At 43.8% G+C, this 18,462-nt stretch overlaps 1 protein-coding gene across 1 annotated transcript in view; it reads right to left on the bottom strand.

The window, feature by feature from the left end:
* Positions 1–18,246, bottom strand: part of LOC132834808 (RNA-binding protein with multiple splicing 2) — a 113,174-nt gene extending 94,928 nt beyond the window's left edge. Inside the window, exon 1 of the mRNA XM_060853856.1 lies at positions 17,615–18,246. Within this exon, the coding sequence (XP_060709839.1) occupies positions 17,615–17,656 (42 nt within the window). The 5' untranslated portion in view covers positions 17,657–18,246. The remainder of the gene's footprint in view (positions 1–17,614) is intronic.
* Between the last annotated feature and the right edge of the window lie 216 nt (positions 18,247–18,462).

Raw genomic sequence — 18,462 nt, 5'->3', positions numbered from 1 at the left:
ATAAAATCTGAAAGACTCGCACCTTCTTTCTACGTTTCACCTCTTGAAAAAAGCAATTGAACAATTACAAAAAGGGAACGTTTCCTTGGATTTCTAGCGGCCAGAGTATTTTGCTTTCACACGAAAAGGCAATTTGGGAAAGCAAATATTCAACAACAACTCAAGATTTAGCAAGTTAAAAATTGCAACACCAGGTTATAGTCCAATAGGTTTATTTGGAAGCACTAGCTTTCAGAGTTGTTCCTTCAACCACCTGAAGGTGCTCCGAAAGCTGTTGCTTCCAAATACACCTGTTGGACTATAACCTGGTGTTGCAATTTTTAAACTTTGCTCATCCCAGTCCAATATTGGCACCTCCGAATCAAGATTCAGGAAGCAAAGTAACAGCTTAAACAGTGGCAGACAGGTTTCATTCTCACAAGGACTCCAAGATTTGAAACTATTTCTGCTTTGACCTTCTCGTTTGTGCTAGACACCTTCCCCCTTCCTCGCTACCCTGCAAGCACTTTGTAAACTTATTACCCATTTTTAAAGTCACAGTTTATTCTTTTCTCTGGTTTGATACATCATAAAAAGATTCCTTTCTTTCACTCATCAAAAGCTCGAAACTGCTTCCTTCCCTTTGATCAAGTCAACTTTGTTTTAATTGAAGAACTGTAGCAGAGTGTTAAAAGATTTGTTGCCACCGAGGTTTACATTGAGGGGAGCCAATGCTCCTTCCACACCTGCTGGTAACAAGAATAACCTGATAAAAGAAAAGAATCGCAGCCAAATGTTAAGAGGTTATCAGAATCATTCCATCCAGTAATTGGAATGATCAGTTTAAGTAGCTGCATCAGAGCCAAGATTAGAGCGGTGCTGGAAACAGGTCAGGCAGCAGGAAAATCGATGTTTCGGACAAAAGCCCTTCATCAGGAATCATTCTGAAACATTGATTTTCAGATGCTCCTCAGATGCTGCCCGACCTGCTGTGCTTTTCCAGCACCACTCTAACCTGGACTCTGATCTCCAGCATCTGCAGTACCCACTTTCGCCAAAGTAGCTGCAGTGACAATGGAATTAATGATGACAAAATCCAGATGATTCTCATTCCTTTTGAACTCGTTTATTTCTGCTGTTCCTTTTTTATTCTGGTTTTGTAATCAAGAGGTCGCCAGAGTCACAGAGCCAGAGAGACATACAGCGACTTTGTCCACTTTTCATTGCTATAGGTGACAGTAAAAACAAAATTTCTAAGTGCAGGCATTAAAGCTCATCCTAGATTTTCATAACATTAAAGATTCACCATTCAAATAAAATCATGATTTGGTACAAATTGTAGAGGTCTACTTAAATAAACTTCAGTACAGATAATGAGGCGGTGGGGGGGGGGGGGGGGGGGGGGGGGGGGGGGCGGTGGTTGCGGCTCAGACATTTCAGGTATAATTATATTAGATGTGATTTAACTTAGTCTCTCATTTCTGTAGAAAACCATGTGTTATTTCTAGGCCAATTATATAGCGCACAAAATCAGACATTAGAAGCTTCAGACTCCTTTAATCTCAATGACAAGAATGTCTACAGCTGTTGACTGATAAGATTAGAAAAATTAGCTTTTGAGGCACAGGGTTGAATGCTTTTTTCCCCACAAGCTAATTGCCATTTGAATTCAGCTCCACAAACTATTTTATGTACAGATTAAAATATTGCCTTAATGACCAAATTTAGCCAGATTCACATGAAAGACTCCTTATCCTGGGAAAGGATCAAGTCAACCGAATTAGCTGAACAACTAAAGCACTTCTGTTTGAAACTCCCATCAGTTTTAGTCAGCACCTGGTCCACCAGCAGCACAATAGAAGAGTGTGTGTCCAGAACAGTGCCAGATGTTGCAGTATGGAAGTCATAGCAAAGTGAAGCATGTGGACAACCAACTCATACCCATAAAGACATGACTTTAGGCAAACATACTAAGTTCCGTCAAATTATTACATAGGATTCACTATCTAAAACAGGCCTAGGAATTAATAATTCTGCAGAACAGAAGAATAAATACAAGGGCTGTTGTGGCTCAGTAGTGCCCCTACTCTGAGCCAGGAGGCCTGGGTTCAAGTCCCAACTGCTCCAGAGATGATTAGATTCCCTACAGTGTGGAAACAGGCTCTTTGACCCAACTAATCCACATCAACCCTCCGAAGAGTAACCCACCCAGACCCATTTCACTCTGACTGATGAACCTAACACTAGGGACAATTTAGCATGGCCAATTCACCCTGACTTGCACATCTTTGGACTGTGGGAGGAAACCAGAGCACCCGGAGGAAACCCACGCAGACACGGGGAGAATGTACAAACTCCAGAGAGAGTCGATAGAGGCTGGAATCGAACCTGGGACCCTGGTTGCTGAGGCAGCAGTGCTAACCACTGTGCCACCAACCTGTATCTCAACTCATCCGAACAGGTGGATTAAAAGAACTGCTTGAAAAATGATTACAGGCATAAATTTTCTTGACCTCCACAATCACAACACATGACCAAACGAAGCAGAATATTCTAGGGATTCATACTGTCTTGGCAATGACTGAACTAGCTGGGCTGAATAACAGTCTACAGACCAATAGCTCATGCTTTACACAAGCAGAGTAACTCAAAACTTTAAGGATCCTACAATTCCTGTTGTTTTTTTATGTAAATATTTATGTACAGTACAGGCATTTCTTCTGTAACTGAATGGTTGTGTTCTTATTGAACCCCACATTATAGAAAAATCACGCTTTAGAAACACCACTTAAAAATATTGGCGATGTAATCGCGTTACACCCAACATGCGCTTCAAAAGAACATGGTTTAGAAACCGGGTCCTCAATTGGTGAATCGCATTACAGCAAATTCGCATTATCGAGATGCGGATGGAGTTGGAAAATAATTGTTATGGTTGGCGCAACGCAGTTGAACCTTCAAGATGACTGGAGCAAGCTTACTTCCATAAGTTTGTCTAACACATCACCCCATTTTCCCTTTTATGGCCATTCATTGAAGTGGTTTACTGAGGAACTTTCCTCCCCAGCCCCCCCACCGACCTAGGTGGGTTTTTTTTTAAGATTACTTACAGTGTGGAAACAGGCCCTTCGGCCCAACAAGTCCACACTGACCCGCCAAAGCGCAAGCCACCCATACCCCTACATTTATCCCTTCACCTAACACTACGGGCAATTTCCCATGGCCAATTCACCTGACCCGCACATCTTTGGATTGTGGGAGGAAACCGGAGCTCCCGGAGGAAACCCACGCAGACAGGTGGTGTTGGGAATCACTACCTATAAGGATGGGGCACAGGCAGAAGCAGTCAGTCATTGTGGTGGTATTTAAGTGTACACCTGAGATGCCAAGGCATATATATTTCTCTATAGGAGAGAAAGGAGATTAGAATATAACTTGCTCATTTTTGACTGGTGTAGATTCTAAAAGTTGAATGGCCTTTCTCAGTGCTGTAGACCTCTATGTTAGAAACAAGATTCAAGGGGGAAGCAAAATTGGAATGGTTAGCCAACTAGTGGATACAGCACAGGGGTCTCAAGCGTTTGCAATCTGCCCTTAAACCTTAAGTAAAGGAACCAATTTTACTGGGGACACATTTGCTGGTGATACAAAAGTCTAGTTGGAAAATAGTTTGCAAGTTCGGAGCAAACAGTCTGCAAAAGGAATAGAGATTAGATTACTTACAGTGTGGAAACAGGCCCTTCGGCCCAACAAGTCCACACCGACCTGCCGAAGTGCAACCCACCCATACCCCTACATTTACCCCTCACCTCACACTATGGGCAATTTAGCATGGCCAATTCACCTGACCCGCACATCTGTGTGACTGTGGGAGGAAACCGCAGCACCCGGAGGAAACCCATGCAGACACTGGGAGAACGTGCAAACTCCACACAGTCAGTCGCCTGAGGTGGGAATTGAACCTGGGTCTCTGGCGCTGTGAGGCAGCAGTGCTAACCACTGTGCCACCCAGGTTTAAGAAAGTAGGGAAAGAAAAACAGCTTTGTAAATGGTGCACTGTGTGGATGAGAGACGTTGCTGACTTTGGTAAAAAAAGAGAAAAAGGAGATTCTTTAAATGGAGAGGGGCGACAGATAATTATAGAGTGCATCTAGATGCCATCAAGACTTGAATTACAGGAGGTTAGCAGTGCAGCTACAGCAACTAATTGGGAACACTAACAGAATTCTGGAATTTATTGCAGGGAGTTGGGAGTATTAAAGTCAGGCAAGTCTTGGTATGACTAAGGTGCATTCCCGAGTCCCGACCTGGTGTACTGATAGTTGGTCTCCAAAGTACATTTATTCATTATGAACCTTCTCTGAAGGTCCTCTCGGCTGATGCCAAATGAAGAGGCTGCCCTCGGATTTGCACATTCTCGTGGGCTTCCTCCGGTTTCCTCCCACAGTCCAAAAAAAAGTGCGCAGGTTAGGTGAATTGGCCATGATAAATTGCCCGTAGTGTTAGGTGAAGGGGTAAATGTAGGGGGCTGGGTGGGTTGTGCTTCAGCGGGTCGGTGTGGACTTGTTGGGCCTAAGGGCCTGTTTCCACACTAAGTAATCTAATCTATAACTAAGCCTGAATCTATTTCTTTAGGATCTCACTGTATAGATTTAATCGGGAGCACTGTTTCCATTGAAGTTATAGCACTATTTGCTGCATATACACACTCCCTTGTCTCTGTTAACACCTCCTTCTTCAACTAGCCACCCTTAAAACACTTTAAAATCAGTTAACCACATTCACCTTTAAAAATTCACAATATGCTTGCTACACTTTAAGACCAAGACTGTAAAAGGTACCACAGAAATGAATAGTTTCCTTTCAAAACACTTCCGCAAAGCTCAGTCGTACACTCTGCACATCCACCACAACCCCAACGCAAATCAGCCAGCCACTGGGACACCAGTCCATAGTGGATTTCACCCAAAACAGAAATGTTATTTCATTGAGTGCACGAGTGTTTAGATTAACTCAACAGTCCAAAAAGCTGCTCAGACTTGCATGTCAATTTATGGAAGTTTGATCCAAAAATAGTACTTTTGGCAGTGTAGCTTAAATCTCCTGTGAATCATCTGTACCAGCCTTGCGCTGCTCGATAAGCAGACAGCCCCATTCCAGCCAAGTTTACATGCACATAAGATGTAGCCATGTATGGATATTTCAGTTATACAAGGAGGTTTGGTAGATAAGACTTTAAAAAAGATCCAAAACATTACCCATTATGGTAACACTAGCATCAAAATCAAGATCTTAAGTGCCAGTTTTATTTTAAAAACAAAGACAGACCAGTCTTCCGTCTGTAATCTTCAATGGTTTATTGCATTTCTGGGCAACAGAAAAAGGGACAGTCATCATTGGAATTCTATTGTAGCCGATTAGCAATACAGGATGAGGCCATTTGGCCCATTGTGAGCACAAGCTGCATGAATCCAGAACCTCCACCATCCTTTTGATGGTTAACCACTTGGTACACGAAACAAGAACTCAGCTTCCACTCTGGAGAGCGGCTGCCACACAAACAGATGAAGGCTTTTGCCAGAAACATCGATTTCCCTGCTCCTCAAATGCTGCCTGGCCTGCTGTACTTTTCCAGCACCACTCTAATCTTGACTCCATCTCCAGCACCCACTTCTGCATAGTTGCACTAGGCTAAAGTGCCAGCTGGCTCTACAGCAACAGAACTCCCCTTCAAAAATTACCCTTCTGTCCCCTGAACATCTCCGCTGGTCTTTTCTGTAGCGCGATCTAGCTATTGAAGTGGAAACTTACTGTAGTCAGGTGAATCAAGGACATTGTGCAATTTACTGATTCAGAATTGAACTTCGATTTAGACAAAGACTAATTGTTAGAAAGTCTAATCGGGGAAAACAAATTAACGTATTAACCTGAATCTGGCTACGATGGAGGAAGTTAACCAGCTAGCTGCTTATTAACAGAAGCTTCAGGAGGGACATTTTGAAAATGCAATATGTAGAAAAGGCACCAAACATTGATACTGACAGGAAAGAGTAAGAAATAATAAACTGACTTGAGCAAGCACAGGAGAGCTGACCACAAACTCGATTCATAAAGTCACAGAATACAGAAGGTCAGGGACAGAACAATACAGCTTGGGTTCCAGGCACCAAAACTACAACCACTGAGAACAGACTAATAAATATGCAAGAATGTTTAAAACAAATGGGGAGTGCAGAGAGACAGAAGAGGAGAAAAAAGGGGACAAAAAAAGATAAGAACAGGTGAGGCAATGAGGGATTTGGAAACCGTAAACTTTTCTAGAATGGAGGTGTCACCACACCAGGTCCCAGCGCACAGGAGCGAGGGGAGTTGGCGCAGAATGGAATGAGGGATGCGAGGTTTGGATGAGTTTGAGGGGAATACAGAGACGAAGCGAGATTACAACTTCTCAATTGGCATTTTGAAGAAGAGAATGAAACTCTTGATGTGAATACTTCAAAAGATATTCAAGCTTGTACAAAGTGATGGAGAGGTTAAGAATGGGCCAAAACGTTGATTAATGGAAGTATTTTTCTTCACTAGTACTGACACTGCAGACGACAAAGCCAGTACAAATGAAGGCACAAAAACAAGTTACGCTCTCGAACTTGATATTAAATGCCAAAAATCAGTCAAAGGGGAGAGCTTTAACCCAATAGTTTTATTTTTAAAAACAGCAGGGGTGACAGGAGAGAGAAAGATGTGAAACCCACAATTGAGTGGAAAACCTTTTTGGACCAGCTGTTAAAGGTTAACAACCACATACCCAAATCGGGTTAGTCAAAAACTATTTTTGGGATTCTCAGGCTACAGTGGTAGTGTCCCTGTATCTGAGCCAGGAGGCCCAGATTTACATTCTAATTTACTCCAGAGTTGCATAATCACATCTCAAGTCAGTTAAAAATCAATTAAAAGCACCGTACACTGGCTGGTCAGTCAGACTGGATTTAAAATTGCTTGGAGGATTAACTTTCAATATGAGGGGACTCGGGCAGGAGGGTAGTTTTAAGCTAGAAAAACAATGTGCAAGTTATATGGAGGCAGGATCACTGGCAACATTCAGCTCAACCTCCCCGTGATGGTATCCATCCTCCCTTTCACTCTCCTCTTGAAAGTGAAAACTCCCTGACAGTAAAACTCCAATCATTGCTAAATTCCTGGCCAGAGAGAGAGATTCTGCTGTTAACCGTTGGGTTTCCACAGTTACTCAGTGTCCTGCTAATAAACATATACAGGTCTAACATAACAAACGGCGAGTGTATTTGGCATCCATTCTAGGCTTTAAGGGCCTTGCTGACCCAGGTTATATTTCAGTGGTTTAAACGAGAATGTTGTATTGTTAACTCGAACAATAGCTTCCGCCAGTGAACAGCTGAAACATAATAAGACACAGTTAAGTTGCTGTAACAACGCAGCATAATTTTGCCATTTTATTTGGCTAAGAGGGAGTTGGACAGTTGTAAACTGAAAAAAAAAGTCTTTAAATGCTGTAACCCAAAAGCAAATTCCGAAGGAATCGCTGGACTTCAAGCTGCATGACGACTAAGGGACAACTGTCCCATGAGTCCCTGGCTAAGAATGAAAGTTCTATCAACATCTGGACACACACACACACAAAGTCAGGCTCTGACAGGGTAAACTACAGTGCTTTCTAATCTGTCACCATTGATAGTTGCCTTAAAAATTAAAATGTGATCCATTAAAAAGGGACATGGAAAAGTTTCATGAATGCTCTGCAAAATTACTTATTCCAAAAGGTCCTATCAGACTGAAAACATCAACTCTGTTCCTCTCTCCTCAGGCATTGCCAGTCCTTGCCGAGTTTCTGCAACACTGGTGTTTATTTCAGGTTTCCAGCAGCTGCAGTCCTTTGCTTGCACTGGAGCTGACGGGAAATGCTAGATTATAGTTACTTTAGTATGAATACCCTAAAACGCCAAGAACAAAGTATGCCAAAAAGCAAGGTAGAGAAAAAAAAACTTGTTATTTAGCCTCATTTGACTAGATGGGCAAAATAGTTAGTGGACTCACTCCATTACAGTGCAGCATTTCATTAACTTTCAATTATGCTACAGACAGAGTGGGTTAGTCGCATATAGTTTGGTCACAGGTGTGGACACTGGAACACTTGCAAATATTTCCAGTAACCAAGTGTAGAGAGCCTGCAGGGAAAAACATCTGAGAAACTGGAAGCTGAATAAACTTTCCCCACACAAACACCACCATCCTCACAATCCTGATTAGCTTCTACATCAGAGGACAAGCAACTGGTGTTAAATAGTTGATGTTGCAATGAAGTTTGGCACTCCAATCTGGTCACATCATCTCAGAAGCGTGCCTGATGTTAGAATTGCGTTTGTATTAATCAGCAGGCACTGGGAGGTTATTTGAGAGTGTGCATGTATAGGAGAGCAAGAGCCCACATTAACTCTCTAGCTAGCGATATAGAATCCCTACAGTGTGGAAACAGACCCTTCGGCCTAACAAAGCCACACTGACCCTCCAAAGAGTAATCCACACAGACCCATCCCTTACTGCTCTGCATTCAGACCAGACTGATACACCTAACCTACACACGCCTGAACACTATGGGCAATTTTAACATGACCAATTCACCTAACTGGCACATCTCTGGACTATGGGAGGAAACTGGGGCACCTGGAGGCAACCCAAACAGACACGAGGAGAATATGCAAACTTCAAACAGACAGTTGCCTGAGGCAGGAATCAAACCTGGGTCCCTGGCACTGAGAGACAGCAGTGCTAACCACGAGCCACTGTGCTGCCCACAATAATGCTTGAACAGGAGGAAATAAAATAGGAAAAGTTCAAGAAGAGTGCTTGTGTTGGGGTTTAAGGAGGTAGTGTTTAAGTAGCTACCAGTCAGGTCTGGTGAACTTCATTATGGGCTAGCTTATTCTTGCAAACCCCCATCGCCCAGATGTTAACATCAGGAACCATTGCCACGTGAACGGTTTACCATTTCTGATGCAGAATACTCTCGGGCAATCACTGTTTCCAACAGTAAGCAGCAACTTGGAATAGAATTAGGTGCGTGGGGTAAAGGGGTGCTGAAAATACAGTTACGAGGGAGAAAACCTTCCCCTTGAGCCCCCAACCTTCAAACTGTTGGTTTGGATTCCATTGCAGGAAGTGGAATCAAGGTACCAACGATAGGAAAGGGAAGGTTTTATCCCCCGTGGCTGAATTCAAAAGCTCTTCCCTGCTCAGACAGGGAGAATTGAAACCTCTAGGTTCTGCAGCACCCCAAAAGGAATTCAGACTGCTGCAAAACTCCCTCAAATCCCAGGTCAGAGGGCTGATCCCCACTGCCTCCTTTGACCGGCGTCTGGGAGGACAAAGAATCACTGGAAAATAAAAGCTCGCTCCTTTCACATCCCGCCGCTATCAACTTCAATCATCTTGCTAAGTCGTAAAAAGATGATACTTAACAGGTCACTTCAACCCTGAGTCACTGGGAAATTATGTTGCTAGTGACGGTTTCCAACATTGCCAAAGCTCACTGACACTGCAAATAATTACACTCTTCAAAATGACTGGACCTCTAACCCTATTGGAAGATGTTATGGCACCACTGGGACAGGTGGGACTTGAACTCAGGACCACCTGGCCCATAGCTGGAGACCATATCACACACGAGCCTCACTGCGTGCATGTGGAAATGCTCACCGAATCCCATGAGGGAATCACCATCGGGGACACCAAGTATCACTATTCCAAGAGTGGTTGTAACAGTTGGCCATTTGGCCCTCAGGTCTGTGCCAATAGCACATCGCCATACTGTTGATACCAACCTCTCTCTATCCCACCCATCTCTTCCAACAACCTTGTACATTGATCCTCGTAACTGTCCAATCCCGTCCTCAACACATCAATTGAATCTGCCCCCTCAGAACATTCCAGAGCCTACCCACTTGTAGCATGAACCAGTTGTATCACCATTGCTTCTTTTGCTAAAAGCCATCCCAATGTGCTCCCTCGCGATCCTTCTATCAAACAGCTCTTCCTCTTCTACCCACCAATGCCCTTCACGATTTTGAGCCTCTCCTGTCAATCTTCTCCAAAAGGAAATCACTCCAACTTAAGAGTCAGAGTCAGTCACACAGCATGGAAACAGACTCTCCAATCTAACTAGCCCATGCCAACCTCCATTCCAAACTAAAGTAACCCCAACTGCCCGATATTCCTCCAGACTTTTCCTACTCATCTTATCCAAAATACATTTTAAACATTGGATGTGCGCACATTAACACCATTTTCTCAGGAAGTTCAATCCGTGTGAACTACCATGTAAAAATGTTTTTTTAAGTCTCTCATCTCCCCTTAAAAGTGTGCCCCCTCATCTTTAATCCCGCATCCTTAGGAATAAATAATTACCATTAACTCTATGCATACATCTCAAACCTCTATAAAGTCTCTCCACAAAACTAAATGGAATCATTCTCTTGAATCTTTTCCAAACCCCTTCCTATAGGTTCACACTTTTCCTAAAGTGTGGCATTTTGCACTGTACACAATTCTTCAATACAGGTTTAACAAATTTTGTTTTCATTATTAGATTAGATTCTGTAGAGTGTGGGAAATCAGTCCACACTGACCTTCCGAAGAGTAACCCACCCAGACTAGTTTCCTCTGACGAATGCACCTAACACTATGGACAATTTAGCATGGCCAATTCACCTGACCTACACATCTTTGGACTGTGGGAGGAAACCTGAGCACCCAGAGGAAACCTACGCAGACATGGGAAGAACGTGCAAACTCCAGACAGACAGTCACCGGAGGCTGGAATCAAACCTGGGACCCAGGTGCTGAGAGGCAACAGTGCTAATCACTGAGCCATCATGCAACCCAATAAAAGGCTACAAGTATGTTACATTGAAGACTGACTGAGACTGGTTAATGATTTATGTACATAGACCCAGGCACCCCTCCTCCTACACTTCCTTCATAATTGCCTTCTTTATTAATATTATCTCCCCTCATTCTTCCTTTCAAGAAAAATCATGTTGCATTAAACATTGCTTTAAACTTAAATCTGTCACTTGTTTGCTCAACCTATTGAAGTTCAGCAGCTTTGTACCACACTTACATTTTGAAACTATATTGTTCGGCACAATCTACATCTAAATATGTACGTCCAGAGCAGGTGTCCAAACACTGAACACAGACTATTTTTATACCATTCATCCAAAACAGTAGGACATTTGCCATTCCCCAGTCCTCTGACACCACATCAGTGTGGAGGGATACAGCAAAGTTATGGTCAGCACCTCTTCAAGATCCACCCTCAGATCAATCCAATCCTGTTCAATTCTAAAGAAACTATTCAAAAATCAATTTTAAACTCTTCAAAAGAGCCCAAAATCTATTCACAATCGACTTGACCCTGACTGCATCAATCTTTATCCAGGATTGAGATGGTAGTTGTTCATTTAATACTCTCTATGCCAATACCTCCATGAATAAATCCCATTTTGGTTCCTTAAATCAGTCAACTCTTTCCTTTTACCAGGTAAAAACAATGACTGCAGCTGCTGGAAACCAGATTCTGGATTAGTGGTGCTGGAAGAACACAACAGTTCAGACAGAATCCAAGGAGTGGTGAGACCGATGTTTCGGGCACAAAGCCCTTCATCAGGAAAGCCCTTCCTGATGAAGGGATTTGCCCAAAATGTCGATCTTTCTTTTACCACCCTTTTACAATGCATATAGAAATCACTTGAATGCACCTTGTACGTTAGCTGCTAATCTCTTTGCACCCTCTGCCTTTTGTTTCTCGTTTAGTTTCTCCATTCTGTTTGGAACCTTCTGAAATTCAGCCCAGTTCAGGGTTGCATTGGTCAAAAACTCCTCACAGCACCGGAGACCTGGGTTCAATTCCCACCTCCGATGACTGCAAGCTCCACACAATTCTCCCCGTGTCTGCGTGGGTTTCCTCCCACAATGTGAGACACAGGTCAGGTGGATATGCCATTTGAAATTGCCCAGTGTTAGGTGCGTTAATCAGGGGTAAATATGGGGAAGCGGGTCTGGGTGGGTTGCTCTTTAGAGGGTCAGTTTGGACTTGCTGGGCCAAAGGGCCTGTTTCCAAACTGTTCGGAATCTAGTCTGAATCTTAATCTCTTCCATCATTCACAGCACTCCGAATTTATCTGTCCTACCTTCCCACCCGAGGAATGTACCTTTTCTGTATCGAACCACTTCATTTAAAGCAAGTCAGTTGCAGTCAAGTTTTAGATTAGATTACTTACAGTGTGCAAACACTCCCTTCGGCCCAACAAGTCCACACCAACCTGCCAAAGCACAACCCACCCAGACCCATTCCCCTACATTTCCCCCTTCACCTAACACTATGGGCAATTTAGCATGGCCAATTCACCCTATCTTTGGACTGTGGGAGGAAACCGGAGCACCCGGAGGAAACCCACGCAGACACGGGGAGAATGTGCAAACTCCACACAGTCAGTCAGTCACCTGAGGTGGGAATTGAACCCGGGTCTCTGGCGCTGTGAGGCAGCAGTGCTAGCCACTGTGCCGCCCATAAATTAGATCAAATCACTTATTCAGCCATTGACAAAGCTAGTTAATCACTTTTACTCAAGATTGCCCCTTAGCCTTTTCCATTGTCAACAAAAAAAAACACTTAATGATTACTGTCCCTCAATAATGGGTAGCACAGTGACAGAGTGGTTAGCACTGCTGCCTCTCAGCGCCAGGGACCCAGGTTTGATTTCACCCTTGGGTGACTGTCCGTGTTGAGTTTGCACTTTCTTCCTGTGTCTGTGTGGGTTTCCTTCCACAGTCCAAAGATGTGCACGTTCGGTGGATTGGACGTGCAAAATTGCCCCATAGTGTCCAGGGACATGCCGGTTAGGTGATTAGCCATGGGAAATGCAGGGCTGTAGTACAAGGGGGTGGGGATCAGGTGGGATATGCTTTGGAGAGTCAGTGTGGACTCAATGGGATGAAGGTTTTGCTTTCACACGGAGGATTCTATGATTCTGTGAAGTGTTTCCCTATAGAAATTATCCACTAGCACAACTCATTCACCAAGTTTAGACGTAAAGTCATTCTGGTTAGGTTGAAACGCATAGAAAAGTTTCCTGAAAACACTTACCCAGCCCTGTACAGGCAACCCACTATTAGACAATTAAAATCCTATATTACTTTCACCCCTCATTTCCTTGCAAGTTTGTCCCTCTACATCTTTTCCCACTAACGGGTGGTCTATTGACAGCACGCAATTGGTTCCTTAGTTCTCAAAGATTCGGTTCTTGACCCCTTGGTGTTGTCCTCTTAGCATTGCAATGTTATCGTCAATTATTATGGCCACCTCCCTTCATTATTGAACACCTCATTCATGATTACTTGACTATTTCTGAGTCACATCATTTCCACAAAGCCATTAAAGTGATATACAGCTGCAAATTTTGAAACTGTGCCCCTACACCAAGATCTAAATTCTTGAACTTCTGGCATTAAAAAGAAAATGCTTGTATTACTCTCCTTCCCCATATACCTGTGCAGTAATTTCTTTCTTACTTCCTCCTGCATATTTAACCCACCTTAATTGCTCTTACCAACAGGAAACTATTCCCTTCCTAATTGTCCAACATAATAACTTAATTCCTCTATAAATCCTACATTTGGCCACTAACCCCCAGAGAAAGGGAGGACTGTAGATGCTAGAGGTCAGAGTTGAGAACATGGCGTGGAAAAAGCACAGCGGGTCAGGCAGCATCCGAGGAGCAGGAGAGTCGACGTTTCAGGCATAAGCTCTTCCATGAAGAGCAGGTGGTGGGATGATGGGGCCATTAGGAGAACGTGAGGACTGCAGATGCTGGAGAGGAGAGGAGAGAGTGTGCTGACTCCCGATTAAGGGATTATGCAAAAAAATTTCAACTCTCCTGCTCCTCGGATGCTGCCTTACCTGCTGTGCTTTCTCAGCACCATACGCTCAATGCGTAACCCTCCGGAGAAGATTTCTACAAGGATAGATGTCCTAGTTGAGGGACGTCTCATCCATTCCGCTACATGGTCATCCCCAATGCCGCAAACAGCTGAAGCCTGGAGCCATGTTTCAAGTCACACGACACCAAATTACAATCCAGCAGGTTTATTTGAAATCACAAGCTTTTGGAGCGCTGCTCCTTGGTCAGGCTCCAAAAAGCTTGGTGATTTCAAATAAGCCTGTTGGGACCGTAACCCAATGCCGTGCGGTTCCTGACTTTGTCCACCCTAGTACATCCACGTCATTCTATTTCTACTCTCATCGGCATGAGTAATTCAGAGTTCTGAAGAGAAGACTACTCAAAACGGTTAACTGCGGCCATCTCGCCACAAATGTTGTCGAGTTTCTCCGGTATTTTTCCTTTAAACTCAACTTTTCATTAGAAGTCCCACTTTTTAAAAACATATGTTGATGCTTGCTAACAACATACAGCACCGCACGTATTGCAGATTAGGAACATTAAACTTCGCTCTATGAGGCCTTCAGAGAAGGTGGGGTGGGGGGGGTGGAGGAATAAGTGCACATGTTAGAGGGCCCATCTGTAGAGTCACCAATAGAGGCCCTCTAGGGACCGCAGGTCTGGCAAACTCGGAAACAAAATTCCATCAGTTGTCAGTCCAATATCACTGTTACAATGCAGCTGCAGTTACATGAGTTTATAAATTCCTGTGGAATCTTCTCAGATGCACAAGGTCCCAGGAGGATTTGTCCACAGGCAATTCTACTCCCAGATCTATTGAAGAACCAGCCAAGTTAGAGCATTTTTTTTTTGACCATCAAGTAACTCCAAATTTTTAGTGAGGGAGGGGTTTGCAGACAGGAAAGTGGTGACCACAAACAGAGTCAGACGGAAACAGACCGTTCAGCCCACGCAGAACAGATATCCTAAATATATCTAGTCCTTTCTGCCAGCATTTGGTCCATATCCCTCTAGACCTTTCCTAGTCATAGGATCATGGAATCCCTACAGTGTGGAAACAGGCCATTTGACCCAACAAGTCCATATCAATCCTCCCAAGAGTAACTCACCCAGACTACTACTCTACATTTACCCCTAACCTACACACCCCTGAACACTGAGCAATTTAGCAAGATCGATTCACCTAACCTGCACATCTTTGCAATGTTGGAAGAAACCATGCGGACACGGAGAACATGCAGATGCCCAGACAGACAGTCACCTAAGGCTAGAATCGAACCCAGGTGCCGAGAGGTAGCAGTGCTAACCAGTCACCATAGCACCCTCCAATTTTATTTGGATAGCAGAGAGTGGGTTTGAGGGGTTGAATGGCCCAGTTACTCCTGCTCATTCCATACATTCTGGAAACCAAAGTTTGCTTGTCAATAGCTGCAGTTAAAAATTTGCCTTAGTTATTATAAAAGTCAGGATTAAGCTATGGTTGAGTAAAGTTAGGAGATCTAGGTTTGTTCAATGCCTACAGTCAGGTGATTCTTGGCCAGACAATTGCACAAGATTACCAGAGTCATTAAGTTGTGGCAATAGAGTTAGAACCAGTGTTCCTCTAGGAGGCTACAGCAAGCACAGCTTTTAAAGCAGCCACATGACTTCAGGAGCTGGATTTAAACCTTCTCTAACACAACCCTTGACATGAACCAGAACTCTGAACTGTACTGCTTGCTAACAATCCTGAAAGGCTCTCACCCCTCCACCCTCCCCTCAAAGCAAGGGAAGAGGAAGTTGTTTAAAGATTTCAATCTACATTTAATTCCCATCAATTCCAACGGACATTAGCAGCTCGTCACTGCTCTGGCAAGTTGTGATCAGCCTCAAACTAATTGGGCTAGTTTAGTTAGTTAACTGATGCAGGTTAGACTGAGGCCAGTGTCAACTGGAGAACAAAGGAATTTCGATCAAGTGAGGAATAATGGTTTCCTCAATGGCATGAGGAAACTTAACCATGGGGAACATGAAGATAATCCAAAGACAGCCAATGGATATAGGAGTATTTTAGCATAGCAAATTACCTTGTGGTGGGAGAAAATTAATTAACAGGGAGTTAATCACACAGGGGAGACAAAATAAATGGCACGTCCCAGGAGAGTAGGAATAATTGCACTCTCCTAATGTGGACATAATGGGCAGACTGATCTTCATCAGTACTGCTTCATTCGATAAACTGGAACATTGAGGATTTTACACTCCAGCCTGTAACCATTTCTCTTTCTCACTCCATACACACAGGCAAGACATTAGTTTGGAATTTAAGTGAGATGAGGTCTTGAAGTGGTTACCCTACCTCTGGGCTAGGAGGTCCTGGGACAAATCTCACTGACCCCACAAGTATCCCCGAATTCTTTTTAATAAAAAAAAGAGATAAACCAGTTCTTGTGGCACAACAGTAAAGTCCCTACCTCTAGGCTCGAAGTTTCCTGGGTTCAAATCCCACCAGCCCCAGAGGTGTAGCATTACACCTTTGAATCAATCTGACTTTTTAAAAAAAAATAGACATTTGAGGGATGGCAGACTCGGAGTTAAAGTGAGAACCGACTGCAGTCTGAATACATCAGAAACTGCAAGAATAAACCGGGCGAGTAGTTGCAGAACACTTTAGGAGTGAACTGATCCTAGAGGAGGTTTTTTTAATATAAAAACAACAGAGTTGCTTCCAAGTTCAAACCAGATGACCTACTGAACTCTCAACCCTTCTCCCACACTGAAGTATTCTTCCCCAGTTCTCAGAACTAAAAAAAAAGTCATTAAAAATGGAATGACTGTTAGTTTTTGGCCCGGTTTCTGTGACTCCGGAATCTATTTCGGAAGTCCCCCAAAATTAAAGGCAGGAATTCTAAGCGTCTGTAAAGCTCACAACTTGGCGTGTTTAAGATGCCGAGCTCCTCGGGGTCTCATCCGTTGTTTTTTCAGACAAATCTCCGAGGAAACAAAAAAAAAATACTGCAGAGAGAGAGAAAAAAAGACCAGCGACGTCTTGCTCTCTATAAAAGAGACGCTGTCTATTAACAAGGCTTGTGGTCTGAACTTCCCTGGACAGTCCCGCTTTAAGACCTTATTAAACTAAACAGCAGAGGGAGAGAGAGGCAAGTTTAAGTCTGGAGAGAGGGTGACACCAACAGTCTTAAAACTGAGGAGTTTTTAAACAAAAAAAACTTAAATTTATAAAAAACAATGCGAGATTTACTTCTAAAGTGCAAACCTGCAAGAACACGACAACTGTTCCATTCCTGAACGTGCCCTTTAAACAGGCCACATCCCTCCACAACCAGTAAATACGATTAAACAGGAAACCAAACATTACTTTAAAAACAAGGTAGATTTCTGAGTGACCAACTAAAAAATGAGATGAACAGGTGATATTTTTTAAAAAAAGTTGCACAGCAAAAACTTCTTAAAAGTCAGGATGAGAATGTGTGAATAAGAACCCCCCCATATAAAAACTTTTGTTTAAAAAGTGTTACTTGTTTTTAAAAGCAGGGGAGGGGGGTAAGGAAAAAGCAGGATGAATGTGACAGGTGAAAGGGTGGGAGAAAGAGAGTGCAGTGTAGTGTCCCTTTCCCTCCCCTCTGGACAAGCCCAAACCTTACCTCCTCTTCACCGTTGTTGGCTTCATCACTTTTTGTGCTCATGACTGGAGAGCAGACTGAATCCGTTGTGTTCCCCCTATTCCGGGCAGGCGGTGCTGGTGCTGGTGCTGGGAGAGCAGGAGGGGGCGGGGTGGGGAGGGGGCAGGGGTGGACGGTGCTGGTAATTTCTATACTACCTACAGAAACAGAAGAATTCAGCTCCTTGATGCCAAGACCAAAGAAAAAAAGGGGGGGGGGGGGGGTGGCAGCTTTGAAATAAAAAGGAAAGGGAGGCTAAGGAAAGAAAGTGGATTGTTGTCCTTCCTTCTATTTAAAAAAAATATACTAGGAAAAAAAAAGTAAAGGTGCTGGGAGTGAATGGAGAGGGTGCACAGTGAAAGTGAGACAAGCTGAAAGTGCTGCCTTTATTTTCTCGCTGCTCAATCGCGTTCACGTGTTTTTCGCTGAAGGAGGGAGGGGGGAAAAAAAGCTGGAAAAGCCCCCCACCCCCCAGAGGAGGGAGGGCAGGAAGGGGTGGGGAGTGAGGGATGGAAGGAGGGGGCAGATAGGCGAGACACAGCGAGCTGCCCTCTCTCTCTGTCCAATCTGCTTAACAATGAGAGCGAGAGCTGTCTCTCAATGCACTGTCCCAAGGCATTCCAGCTGAGAGGTAATCCAAAACCGCCTGCGTCATCGTCTCCCATGGAAACCCGGCGCCAATCAGACCAAGGCCGACCCCTTTATTGAGAGAGAAACAGAGAAAAGTTAACTTTGATGTGTTTTCGGCCTGAATTTCCCTTGTCAACTCCCCCCAATTCCCACACCCCCAACTCCCAGACTCACCCGCCATCTCCCAAACTGTCCCCATC

This window comes from Hemiscyllium ocellatum, chromosome 42, assembly GCF_020745735.1.
Source record: "Hemiscyllium ocellatum isolate sHemOce1 chromosome 42, sHemOce1.pat.X.cur, whole genome shotgun sequence".
Classification (NCBI taxonomy): Eukaryota; Metazoa; Chordata; class Chondrichthyes; order Orectolobiformes; family Hemiscylliidae; genus Hemiscyllium; species Hemiscyllium ocellatum.
This window is presented reverse-complemented; position numbering and strand designations above follow the sequence as displayed.